The sequence below is a fragment of the Trichomonas vaginalis genome, chromosome VI (assembly GCF_026262505.1).
Source record: "Trichomonas vaginalis G3 chromosome VI, whole genome shotgun sequence".
NCBI classification, from domain to species: Eukaryota; Parabasalia; order Trichomonadida; family Trichomonadidae; genus Trichomonas; species Trichomonas vaginalis.
Window position 1 is genome coordinate 13,964,367 of NC_067208.1, and position 13,675 is coordinate 13,978,041.

Sequence of the window (13,675 nt, forward strand, 5' to 3'; positions counted from 1 at the left end):
TGTAGTATTTCAATATACTTTGCCATAATTGAAGAAAAACAACATATTAGAGATATAAAATTTAAACAATATGATATTTTGGAATAAAATTATTGGAAATAATTCATCTTTAATATGATCTTTTAATATACATATGTAGATACTGAATAATAATATCTATTCATTGCACCTATACAAAAAGTGACAAACTTTACAAAAAAAAAGATGTTCAACGTTAAGCATAGGCTTCATCGCATATATGAGTCATTTTTACACAATGACCAATTCATTGATACGATTCTAGTATCACCAGATAACGCAGAAATCTCAAGTCATAAAATTTTATTATCCAAAGAGAGTAAATGGTTCTTTGAATATTTCCAGGCCAACCCATCAAATGAAAAAGTCCAGATCGTTCACTTGCCATTCAATCCTGACAATATTTTTACAGATATTATTCAATTTATCTATTCAGAGAGATTAACAATCACAACCAAGAACATGGCTCAGCTCTACGCATGTGCCACTTATTATAAATTTGAAAAACTTCGATTTATCGTCTCTCGTCTCTTTGAAAAGTCACTTTGTGTCGAAAATTCATTATTCCTCTGCTCCAATTTAATTAAGTTCGGTATGGATGAAGGAGCAGTTAAAATAGCCCCTATATTCGCAAACGAATTCAGCAAAAATCTTAAAGGAGAAGAAAGTTTGTTATCTATACAACAAATTTTTGATTGCTGCAGTCCACGCGTACTTGCCGAGATACTTAAAGATCCCTGCCTCGATTTCGTCACCAGGAATCAAAAAGTTCAGTTGATTGATCAGTTTTGTACGAATGATCTTGTTCTTGACGACCAGAACAAGGAATACTTAGCTTCTGTTATCGACTGGACCCTCAAAGATTCATACAAAATATACTTATCAAGCCAATGTGACTGGCTTCCATCAAAAATACAAAGATTTATACTTTCTGATGCTTTCAATGCAAGAAAGAACACTCTCAAGTCATTGTCATCAACATCCAATCATACTCCACGCAAATTCGGTAACTGGTACTTACTTTCCTGGCTCACAGCTTTATCTAAGGGAGAAGTATCTGAAAAACCACCAGAAGTTGAAGCAATTAAGTTCATGACTACATTGGGAATCAGTGATACCCGTTATGACCCAGAATTGTTCACTCTTATTCGATCAAAATCTTCGGAGCTCCTGGATCAAGATTTTTCACCTTCCAAGCTCTTCACAGATACAGGCTACTTCTGTAGCATATCTACAGAAGAGACTCCTTACTTAGAAATCGATTTTGGAGCTCATGCCGGAATTATTACCTCAGAAATCGGAATTTCTTGTGAACTGACCAACGATTCAGACATACCAAAGCCTGTTCCCAAGAAGTTGGTCGTAAAAGGCTTCGTTGAAGGAAATGATCAATGTTTGTACGAAAAAGTCTTCAGATACGCAAAACACGAGGCCAAGGATGGTATAAAGACATTCCCTCTTGTATGCGATGTACCAATCAGAAAGATCCGCATTTCTGTTCCTGATGTTTCTGCATTTGGTTTCGAAATTCTCAGAATTACAAAATTAACACTTACTTGTTCTTTTATTCCTGCTTGAAACAGCATGTAAATGCGTTTGCCATTGATATTGAACAAAATGTTTATAAGTTTGTTTGTATTTTATTAAAATTATAAAAAAATATTTTTCTTTTATTTCCAAAACAAGTATTTTTTCCTTATTGAAGCATTTGTTAATGTTAGGGTATCTTTCACAGGTTCCTTATCCTGTTAGGAACGATTTTAACGATAATATCCCTCATTTTTTGAAGATGAAGAGATTCTGGCACAACACATACACTTGCATATGGACATAATTGCGAGTGTCTGCGGTACAATCCCAGATTGACAGCTGACACTTTAAATTACCTGACAACTTGCCATAAGACAGGAAATTGGACCACTTTTCAAGGATAGTACTGACTCCTAGGATTTGTAATATTATCATCCATTTTCGTGATGAAACTCCATCAATTTCCTCAGTAGTATATATGACGGGTTGTGTGACTTTTTTTGTAAACGTAAGAATTCATACAATATTGAACGATTTTGTATCATTTTTTTAACATATGAAGTAAAAAATGTATGATTCTTACGGTTTTTATTCTTACGTTTTTGAATAAATCAAGATTTAAAAAATTTTCAAAATTGTAAGACATTTACACTCAGCCCATACATAATGAAATAAAAAAAATAAACTTTAAAAATTCATGTCTTACATTTCTGAATAATTTATTTTTATTTTGTATGAAATGAGTGTCAAGACTAACGACGTTAAAAAATTAGGATTCACAAACAGGGAAATAAAGGATATATTAGAGGAGGCAGGTTATGAGGTTGATAAATATTATTTAAGAAATTGTCAAAAATTCGCGGAGTTTTTAAATGAGTTTGATTATGATGGAAAAATGAATAAAGATGATGTTATAAATTTCTTATATCCCACATCTAAAAAAGAAAAACCTAAAGAACCTGATGTTTTCCCTGAATATTATGAAGAACGAATTAAAGATGATGAATATGATGAAATTGAAAGACTGGAAAAAATAAGAGATGAAATAGATGAAAAAATTAAGGAATTAAGAGAAGTTGAAAAATATAATGAAAATGAAGTAGAGGGTTTAATGAATATCCCAGCTTCAGAATCAGAAGTTCAGAAATCTCATGAAGAAAGATATAAAAATTATGTCTCAGAATCAACACAAAATTTATTAGATGGTGAAATAGACGAAACACTTTCAGAAGAAGGTACTAAATTTATTCATAAACATAAGTTACAATTTATTGACGATGGAGATTATCCATGTATATTACTTTCACCTCCTCTTGATTCTGAAAAATTCAAAAAAGCACTGAAAAATGTAACATATGCAACAAATACGATTAAGAAAGAAGACCATGATATTTACACAAATTATTATTTAAATAAATGTACAGGTGTTGATAAAGTTTTTGATTTGTTAGATAAAATATCAAAAGAAACAATTGGTACATATAAATTTTTATGCGATTGTGGTTTCATTATTGAAGATACCAATAATGTTTCATATGAAAGAACAGCACCGAAGGAAGACGAAGTTGAAAGGTCTATACCATTCGTTATTAAGAATATAAAAGATATGAAAACGTATAAGCATTATATTTATTCATTTATTTCAGAAAAAATGGAAGCAACCCATAAAACATCATCTCATCATTTTATAGCTATTCATACATTCCTTTTCAAAGTTGTGAAATTAAATAAGACAGGAATTAGATTTAATGTATCAGGGTACGCATTCTTGAGTAAATTAAAATGTATTCGTCACGTCGCAGATGATAAAAATTTATGTGTTCTTAATTCATTTTATGGACTTTAGCCCTGGACTCTCTGAGTCTCGGACTTTAAAAAAAATAAACTTTATTTTTATTTATTTTTTAATTTTTATTCTTACATAAATGAACAAAAATGGAACAGCTAAAATGAATGATAATCAAATTAGAGCAGAAGGTAGAAGGTTATTTAAACGCTTCTATAACATTCCTGATGGTGTTAATCCTAAAACTCGTAGAAGTTATTTAAATGAAGCCATAGATGCATATGAAGGATTTGACATTTCATCAGAAAGTGAGAGGTTAGCAAGAATGTTAAACGTTAATATTGATTTTTATTATTGTGACCCTCAACCAGAAGACGTAGACATTAACAAGGTAGACTTTCCATTAGTGGAATCAATAATGATAGATCCAGAATTTGAAACAGTAAATATTTTATTAACACAGAGTCCATGTGGAAAACTTCACGCTGACAGAATTACAGACGTTGAAGCACTCACAGGATATAAAGTTTGCCCCTTTTGCAAAGAAGAAGTATATTCTATCCGTGATGATCCAGAAAGGAAAAACCAAAGAAGATTTTTAAAACATTGTGAGAAATGTAAAGAAAATAATGGAAGATTAATTCAAGACGTTCAATTGCAAAAACACAACAACCATATGCACCACATATCACGAAACAGAAGATATATCAATGGCTATTAGCACATAATTTGCAGGAATATTATAAACCAACAAGATATTATATTACTTTTGACTTCGAAACATTAGAGACTAAAGAAGAACTTCAACTTTCTGAATGTGCAACTTTGAACGCTTACTTAAAACCATTTATGGTATCATCAACTGTCAAAATAAAGCCGCAAAGCGGCGAGGTCGTAGACCGTGATAAAACATTTACGAGGAATTTTTGCTTAACATCAAGTGATTCGTTCATCTCTGATTGGATTGAATTTTTATTTTCAACCTGTTCATTAGTTGCTAAATCAAATATTGAACAATATGAAGAATTAATGAATACATTAAATGAGAAACAAAAGGAAGCAATTTAAAGACTTTAGATGAAGAATTAATAAAGTGAATATCATAGGTTTTAATTCGGGAAAGTTTGATTTAAATTTAATTCTTCGTGATTTAAACACTGCAAAATGGAAAATAAAATCAATGCTGGGTTCATCTTCACAATTTAAGCAAATCATTGTAAAGAAAACAAACGTTCCATATGAATTGAGATTTATTGACATCAGAAATTATATAGCGGGTGGACATTAGACCAATTCACTCAAGATTTCGGAAACAATAAATCACGTGTTAAATCCTTTTTCCCTTATCAATTCATCACATGGGAGAATTACGAAGAAGAATTATATAAAGTGGAACCATTCACTCAAGATTCATTTTATTCAGCATTAACTCAAGAAACTATATCGATTAGATTATCAAATATATCTCAATGATGCTAAAAATTTTGAGAATAGATTAGAATATTTTATTCATTATTGCAATAAAGACGTTGAAATTATGATTGACCCAATTGATAAAATTATCGAAGAAACATTTGTTTATAAAATTGACATGCTTCATAATCTTTCTTTATCATCGAATGCTTCAATGATTCGTTACGCTTTAGCATATAAAGACTTTAATCCTAATGAAAAATATCCTGAGGAAGAGATAGAATCAAGTTTTGAATTAACAAAAAAGTATTGGAAATATAAAATTGATTCATATAAGAAACAAGATGAAAAGGCGAAAAGAGATACTAAAAATAATGTTTCAACGGATGATTTTCAATACTATCACGATTTAATCCTTTCATCTAAATGCAAAATGTGTGGTAAAGCGTTTACATATGTAAATAAACCAACATTGGATAGAATCGATAATGAAAAACCACATAATAAAGAAAATTGTCAGTTAATGTGTTGTTATAATGTCGTTAAATCAAATAAAGATGAAGATGTTCAACGTTTAAGAATCAATTTAAGAAATTATGCATTAAAAAATAATTTACCAATGACTTTAGATTCAGTTGAAGCTTATCACATTCTCCGTAATGGAATTACTGGTGGTTTATCAAATGTTCAACATAGAGTAAATCTTAAAGGAATCACACACATTAATAAACTTTCATATAATCCAGAAACTAAAACTGTATCAAATGAGGACACCACCAACATTATGACTCATTTCGTTGGAGTTGACTTTAATTCATTATATCCTTCATCATTTTCATCTAATCCTCATGATTTCATTCAATATACTGACCATAAAATGTATATGCCGGGAAGATTGAATGGTGTTATCATTTGTGATACAGCAACAAAGAACAAAAGCACTGGAATAATTAAGAAGAAAAATACTTTATTCGTGGCTGAAGTAAAGGGTCACATTGATGAAAAAATACATTAATGATTACATAAACTTTTTACCGATAATAAGAAACTTAGATATTATCACAGATGAAAAAACAATTGGCAGTTTTATGTATAATTACATGAAATCAAACAATCTACCAGTTGACCAGAAACAGAGAAAATTAACTCAGTTAGCATCAACACACAACAACAATATCAACCATTTTCTTCTTATTATCTTTGGTATCTAATAGACAGATTTCATTTTATCATCGATGACATTCAATCAATTTTAACATTTACAAAAAACACTTGTTTTAATGAATTTGCGAACGAATTTATGAATGAAAGACAAAAGGCTGAATTAGAAGGAAATAAAGGAAAAAGTTTATTTTGCAAGATTTCACTTAATGGATCATATGGTTACGATGCAATGAATACACAAAAATTACGCAAAGACTAAAATAATGAATGCACAGAAGGCACGCGTTGCATGTATGTCAAATAAGTTTAAAAACATAAGAGAAATAGGTGAAGATACGTATCAAGTGATGCTCAAAGATAGATTTTATAGATGTGAAACATGTTTACAAGAGGCATTCTTCACTTTAGATAATGCTAAATACTGGTATTTGGTTTTCATTTATGATTTTATGTATAAATGCATGAATGTTAATCGTTTTCATTTCATTGAAGGTGATACTGATTCATCTTATTGGGCAATCGCTGGCGACCCAAATCTTCCTAACACTCAAGCATTTCAAGCAATTGTTACTGATAAACAATTTTATGATAAAAACATTTACAAATTCGCACCTTTTGATTTCTTTTGTTTTGATGAGAAATTTAAACCTAAATTAAAGAATAAAGCTGAAGAAAAAGCACATGAGAAGAAGTTATTGGGTTTAGCAATTGAGAAACAAGGTGATAACATGGTTGCTTTATGCCCCAAGTGTTATACATCATTCAACGGTTCAATTGATGGAAGTGATTTTAAAAAGATTGCACAAAAAATGAAAGGAGTTAGTTTACGACAAAATAAACAATTAACACCTAAAAATTATTTGGATATAATAAATGATAAAGTGATATTTGATGGTCAGAATATTAATTTACAACTTAAAAACGGGTCAATGACTCGCTTAACAATCGGTAAGACTGCATTAACAGGAGCACACACTAAGGCTGTATGTTGTGAAAATGGATGTTGTATGCCGTTTATTTAATGAAATGCCACAGAAGAGACAAAAGGAACCGTTGAATGATGGGCACCCTTAAACATTTATTTTATTTTTATATAAATGAATAACACAGATTTAAAAAGATTGATTGATGATTTAATATTTAATCAAAATTTTCTTAGTTATAATGATTTTAAATCATATCTCCAAAAACATAATGAAAATATAACGGATGATGATATGGAATATTATTATTCATATTATGATAATGAATTTTTGATATATCATAATAGAACAATTTCTGAAATTAAAGACAAAATTAAAAATAATGAATATTCAAAGGGAAAAACTAAATCACAACTTAAACGGTTGAAAGATTTCAAAAATAAAGTATTAACAGAAGAAGATATTGATGAATTATATAATTTATATAATCCTGAGCCGCAAAAGCAAAAGGAGCAAAACGCCCAAGTCCTTCAGACCATAAATGATGCACAAGCTTTAATTTATGATTCATTAGTTAAACCATATTCAGCCCAACTTTTAAATGAAGATCAACTTTTGGAATTCATCCTTCAACATAAACTCGAAGCGGGAAAGTATATCAAACCTTTATATACAGCATATTTAAAACAAATGAATAGAATACATCCAGAATTAATGAAGGAGGGAATGAATTCCAAAACTTCATCATCCAAAATCAAAGCAGATAAAATTAAACCACTTGCAACACCAAAACCTCCAACGACAGTACCTGCAACACCAAAACCGCCAACGACAGTACCTGCAACACCAAAACCGCCTCCTCCTTCAGTTAATCCTTCATCATTCACTTTATTATATCCATTTCAAACATTAAAGAAACAAAAAGATTTTAAAAAGGGTTTCAAGATATTAAATAAACCAACTGACCCGAAAATTCAACCGTTAAAGGAAAAATTTGGTCGCCCCTCATTTGCACCATATCCATATTCATACGAAATCGATCATCTGGAATATTCAAAAGGAAACGTTACTTATTTATTTGCCATTAACATTAACACTAGATATTTATATTGCATTCCAGTGAAAGGGAAAACAGAACAGGAAACAAGAAGAGCTATTCAATACTTACTAGATCATGAAAGAGTAGATAATATCAGGGGTGATGGTGATAAAGGATTTCAGGCAGCTATGACTCATTATTTCCCACAAATTAATTTTTTCTTTTCATCCTCTCCATATACGTTTCATAATAAAATAGTTGATGCGGTAATGAGAACTCTTAGAGATGCGTTAGGGGTTAACGGTCAGATATACTGGGATGGAAATCATGACTCCATCATACAACAGTTAGTATATTATTATAATAATACATGGCATAGAACTATAAACATGAAACCGGTGGAAATGAAAAATGATATTTCAAAAGAATGGGAATATATTAGAAAGCAAATGGAAAGGTTGAATGATGTTAAACGTGAACAAATTAATTCGGGGCTCATGAATTTTAAACAAGGGGATAAAGTTTTGATTCATCTCGATTATGGAAAAACTGATAAATCAATGACAAAAAGAAGACGAAGATTTGACACAATAGCTGAATTTGTTAGATATATTAACGGCAATGCATTAGTTGAAGTTGACAATAAATTAATAGAAATTCCGATTTATTTTATTACTCCATTATATTTAAATAATATTTAATTTTTTTTATTTCGTAAGAAATGAGTGACAACGAAGCAGTCAAGAGTCCAGACGATGAATATAAAAAGAAACTAAACAGAATTAAATCAAAAATATGCTATTACAAAAAGAAGCCATAATGCGGTGAGGTTGAAAACGATAAAGAAATAATCGAAAAATTAGAAACTTACCGTTCAATCCTTAAACTAAGTGAAGCAAAAATAAAAGAATTTAATAGAATAAATAAATTGATTGGAAGAGATGAATTTAATAAAGATGAATTTTTAAACTCAATCCAAATTTAATTTTTATTCCTCATCTTCTCTCGGTTTTCCGAGGGAAGCAATCAGATGAGGAAATTCTTCTAAAAGTTCTTTTGTCTGTTGGTTTTCAAACCAATGATATGCTTGCTTTGTAGAACGAAGAGCATTCATTATACTTTGCATTTGGTACATGTCATCTTTGACCGAACGAATGAGGCGAAGTTGTTTGTTATACTGTATGTACTCGTATTCTTCATTAATGGCTTCATGAACAATAGTAGTTGTTGTGTTCTCTGATGTTGACATTACTGTCTTTACATACAAAATAAATAAAACTAACTTTATTTTCTGACTTTCACAAAAGACAAAAATAAACGCTTTACATGTATTTTTCAGCAACTTCGTCAAATAATTTTATAGCTTTATCTATCTCATCTACTTCAAACGTTTCTTTACCTTTCGTGGGAGCACCATACCTTTTCTCAAACTTTTCAAGTAGTTCTGTTTTAGCAGCTCTCATATCATTAACAAACACAACCTTGACTCTATTGACTGTACTGTCATATCTTTGAGTTATATTATATGTCCTTCCTATCTTATATCTTTTTGTGTTGAAGTCCTTCGGTTTCTGAACGATGTAAAGTAAGCCTTCACTGCAACGTTCCGTATCGAATGAACCATATGTTATGAAGTTATATCCAACAACTGGGTCTAACCATAACAAAACTATTGGTATAAGACTTTTGTCTATAAGATATGCTCTTGTTCCATGAAATGCTACTGATATCATAAGCTCAGGATTTCTTGTCAAAATTTTCTGAGTTGAAGCATTTCTAACCCAGTCGTTTGTTTTCTTTTCAGATGGAGATATAATGTCTGACAAAGAATATTTGTTGTATTTCTTTGAGTATCTTACGTTTAAATCACCTATTCTAACCACTTTGGTGTCATTGTCTATCTTTCTAACTGTTTCAAACTCAATGTTTGTCATTACTGTCTTTACATACAAAACAAAAAAAGATATAAAAATAAAATTAGCGTTATTTTTCTAACTAATGAATTATTTTTGAAGAACTGAAGGTGTCACTATGTCACTATGTGTCACTCGGTAATTTAACTTCTCTGAAAAATAGTGACAACATGACATTTTGACAACATGACATTTTGACAACATAGTGGGATTAATGAGGAAGGCATTTATTCATTATTTTTGAAGAACTGAAGGTGTCACTATGTCACTATGTGTCACTCGGTAATTTAACTTCTCTGAAAAATAGTGACAACATGACATTTTGACAACATAGTGGGATTAATGAGGAAGGCATTTATTCATTATTTTTGAAGAACTGAAGGTGTCACTATGTCACTATGTGTCACTCGGTAATTTAACTTCTCTGAAAAATAGTGACAACATGACATTTTGACAACATAGTGGGATTAATGAGGAAGGCATTTATTCATTATTTTTGAAGAACTGAAGGTGTCACTATGTCACTATGTGTCACTCGGTAATTTAACTTCTCTGAAAAATAGTGACAACATGACATTTTGACAACATGACATTTTGACAACATAGTGGGATTAATGAGGAAGGCATTTATTCATTATTTTTGAAGAACTGAAGGTGTCACTATGTCACTATGTGTCACTCGGTAATTTAACTTCTCTGAAAAATAGTGACAACATGACATTTTGACAACATGACATTTTGACAACATAGTGGGATTAATGAGGAAGGCATTTATTCATTATTTTTGAAGAACTGAAGGTGTCACTATGTCACTATGTGTCACTCGGTAATTTAACTTCTCTGAAAAATAGTGACAACATGACATTTTGACAACATGACATTTTGACAACATAGTGGGATTAATGAGGAAGGCAAAAATAAATTCCAATCATACTTTATAAAGCTTCATTTACAGGTATTTCATCGTCAGTAAATGAATCCTCATTATCGTTTGGTTCAACCTGTTTATATAATTCTTTCATTTCTTCTTTCAAAACATAATACCATGTCTGTTTACCATCTATTCTTCTCTGTTTCTTATCACATTTATCTTTAATGCTCATTTGGAAATTCTTGTCTTTCATGTCTGATGGTTTGCAGAATAGAACATTTTTACACGTCATACCTGCACACAATTCATCATAATGTGTATTTATCCATACATCTAAAGGATTTGATGATAATTCAATTAAATCTTGTTTGGCTTCAGTCATCGGAATGATTCGTACATTAAATGATGAAAGGTCGTAATTGATAAAATACGTCAGTAAATTATCATAAAATTCCTTTGTGCATGAATTCATCAAATTCTTGAAGTAATCAAATTGACCCTTAAATTTACCATTAACTCTTAAAACTACATATCTTCTGTCTCCAACTTCAATTTTGACAGGGTAGACGTTATTAGTTACGAAAATGAAGTTTGCAACGTTCAGAGCAGTTCTTCTGGGTTGATTCTTTTCATTAATTCTAATCTCATTATCCGTTATAATTGATTTCAAAGCGTTGAAGTTTGCGAGTCTATCTTCACCTACATTCTTGAGTTCATTAAGTACAAGAAACATTTTATTCTCAACTACTGAATTGAAATTACCCGTTAGCTCACTTATTTCAGTAATGTTTTTGCATGAATAACCAGCGAGAAGTTCAGAAATAATGTCAGTGAATCTGTTTTTACCTGTTCCCTGAAGTCCTTTCAAAATAATTGCTGTTTCATTCTTGATTCCAGGATGTTGAATCATTGATGCAATCCAGCCGAGAAGGTATTTATACACTTCATCGTTATTATCACAAATGGCTTCTTTAATGAAATTCATAAACATCTCAATTTTTGAGTAATCAGGCTTTTCGAGAATGTTGTATTTATAACCTTGAAACGTTGAGAAAACATCGGGAGAATCAGATTTAAAGCAAACACCCTCAACTGTTAATGAAGACAGTTGATTTAATAGTACATCCCATGCTGTTATTGTTTTACCTTCTTCTTTAAATAATTTAATCATTTTAAGTGACTCTTTCATGTTTGATTGAAGAACGAATGATATTTGATTCATTTTATCATGAATATTATAGTCCTTTTGAATGAAATATTTATTTCCACAATCTACAAAACGGATTACACGTGATAAATCCTCAATTACTTCAGAACTGTTTTTATACTGATGATTTTCAGCCTTGCGTCTAATATCTGTTATCAAAAACGAGTCGTCAAGTTTGATATCAAATGTTATTTTCGGCTTACGTAATAAAGGTAAAACGTATTCATCATAATATTCCTTTTGATAAAGTTTTAGAATCTTCACTAAAACAAATGGAGAAGTCATTAAATGTGCATATCTACTACGTGCTTTTTCAAAATTACTTTTTGCATTTTCTGTTAAACTGCAAAAGTTATAAACGTTATCGTATGCTTCATTAATTAAATGATTAGGTAACGAATTAATAGCTTGAAACAGTGTGAATAATGTAACTTCTTTTTCTAAATTCATATTTCCACCGTCATTATGTACTTCAAAATCACAGATGCCATCAACTATGCTCTGGGCAAGTTTATCGTCAATGTTTACATCTTTGTTTTCATTCATGATAGTCTTTATTTATTCGTTCTTCTGTTCAACTCTTACCTTAATATTCAAATCATTTAATATATCGTTTACTGTTCTGGTTAATGTTGAATCATAACTTCCACGAATGAATGAGTATGTATTGATTGGTTCTGTTGCATTCTTGCGAACTCTTGATTCAGCCATAATCACTAAAGAACGCTTTGAATCATCCATAGAAGTCATGATATCGATATCATAATCATTGCAGGAATAACATTTAATCATTCTGTTCGAAACTGCATAGAAGAAATTAGTGTTGCAATAAATGTGAAGACCTCCTGAAGCGGTTTTAACGATAACATCTTTATCCGAAAGTTTTGATAGAATGTCTTTTCTAACTGTTTCTTTAAGTTCATCATTGTACGATTTATTGATATCAACATCTATAATCGTTAAATTTGATATTTTATTTACTAATAAAGCCATACCAGTTTTCCTTCCTCTTCCTCCATCGTATTTGAGGTAGTTATGTAAATCAATCTTGTTTTCACCAATTCTTTCGTTGAGGGTTTTAGTTTCTGCCATAACTAATTCCTCAGCTAATTCCTCAACTAATTCCTCAACTAATGAATCAACTTTTTCATCAGAAACGATATAGTTGCTGTTGTTGTTTGTTGCTGTCATTTATATAGGAATAAAAAAATAAAAATAATTTTAAAACTAACTTTATTTTTGCATTAATCCCACTATGTTGTCAAAATGTCATGTTGTCAAAATGTCATGTTGTCACTATTTTTCAGAGAAGTTAAATTACCGAGTGACACATAGTGACATAGTGACACCTTCAGTTCTTCAAAAATAATGAATAAATGCCTTCCTCTCGTGTTGTTGACATAATGTCATGTCGTCAACATAGTGACATAGTGACACCTTCAGTTCTTCAAAAATAATTCATTATTGCCATCCTCCTATGTTGTTGTCAAAATGTCATGTTGTCACTATTTTTCAGAGAAGTTAAATTACCGAGTGACACATAGTGACATAGTGACACCTTCAGTTCTTCAAAAATAATGAATAAATGCCTTCCTCTCGTGTTGTTGACATAATGTCATGTCGTCAACATAGTGACATAGTGACACCTTCAGTTCTTCAAAAATAATTCATTATTGCCATCCTCCTATGTTGTTGTCAAAATGTCATGTTGTCACTATTTTTCAGAGAAGTTAAATTACCGAGTGACACATAGTGACATAGTGACACCTTCAGTTCTTCAAAAATAATGAATAAATGCCTTCCTCATTAAT

At 30.6% G+C, this 13,675-nt stretch overlaps 7 protein-coding genes and 1 pseudogene across 8 annotated transcripts, besides 1 other annotated feature; 4 read left to right on the forward strand and 4 right to left on the reverse strand.

The window, feature by feature from the left end:
- Positions 1-196: 196 nt before the first annotated feature.
- TVAGG3_0861770 (HL07962P-related family) lies at positions 197-2,061 on the forward strand (the record flags this gene model as incomplete). The annotated part of the gene is made up of 1 exon (XM_001306000.1): positions 205-1,596. One exon carries the CDS (start codon positions 205-207, stop codon positions 1,594-1,596), a length of 1,392 nt encoding a protein of 463 aa, XP_001306001.1.
- Positions 2,062-2,251: 190 nt separating this feature from the next.
- Positions 2,252-13,675: part of a mobile genetic element that runs on past the window's edge.
- Positions 2,288-3,394, forward strand: TVAGG3_0861790 (uncharacterized protein; the record flags this gene model as incomplete). Its single annotated transcript, XM_051249731.1, has 1 exon — positions 2,288-3,394. One exon carries the CDS (start codon positions 2,288-2,290, stop codon positions 3,392-3,394), a length of 1,107 nt encoding a protein of 368 aa, XP_051085206.1.
- TVAGG3_0861800 (DNA/RNA polymerase superfamily) lies at positions 6,361-6,933 on the forward strand (the record flags this gene model as incomplete). The annotated part of the gene is made up of 1 exon (XM_051249732.1): positions 6,361-6,933. The coding sequence occupies one exon, from the start codon at positions 6,361-6,363 to the stop codon at positions 6,931-6,933; it is 573 nt and encodes a 190-aa protein (XP_051085207.1).
- Positions 7,129-8,527, forward strand: TVAGG3_0861810 (integrase core domain containing protein family; the record flags this gene model as incomplete). Its single annotated transcript, XM_051249733.1, has 1 exon — positions 7,129-8,527. A coding segment is annotated over one exon (1,399 nt), but the record flags the coding sequence as incomplete, so codon positions are not given.
- Positions 8,862-9,122, reverse strand: TVAGG3_0861820 (KilA, N-terminal/APSES-type HTH, DNA-binding family; the record flags this gene model as incomplete). Its single annotated transcript, XM_051249734.1, has 1 exon — positions 8,862-9,122. The coding sequence occupies one exon, from the start codon at positions 9,120-9,122 to the stop codon at positions 8,862-8,864; it is 261 nt and encodes an 86-aa protein (XP_051085209.1).
- TVAGG3_0861830 (organellar and viral DNA polymerase type B) lies at positions 9,196-9,807 on the reverse strand (the record flags this gene model as incomplete). The annotated part of the gene is made up of 1 exon (XM_051249735.1): positions 9,196-9,807. The coding sequence occupies one exon, from the start codon at positions 9,805-9,807 to the stop codon at positions 9,196-9,198; it is 612 nt and encodes a 203-aa protein (XP_051085210.1).
- On the reverse strand, positions 10,722-11,390 carry TVAGG3_0861840 (uncharacterized protein; the record flags this gene model as incomplete). The annotated part of the gene is made up of 1 exon (XM_051249736.1): positions 10,722-11,390. One exon carries the CDS (start codon positions 11,388-11,390, stop codon positions 10,722-10,724), a length of 669 nt encoding a protein of 222 aa, XP_051085211.1.
- TVAGG3_0861850 lies at positions 12,280-13,055 on the reverse strand (annotated as a pseudogene). The gene has a single exon. A coding segment is annotated over exon 1 (776 nt).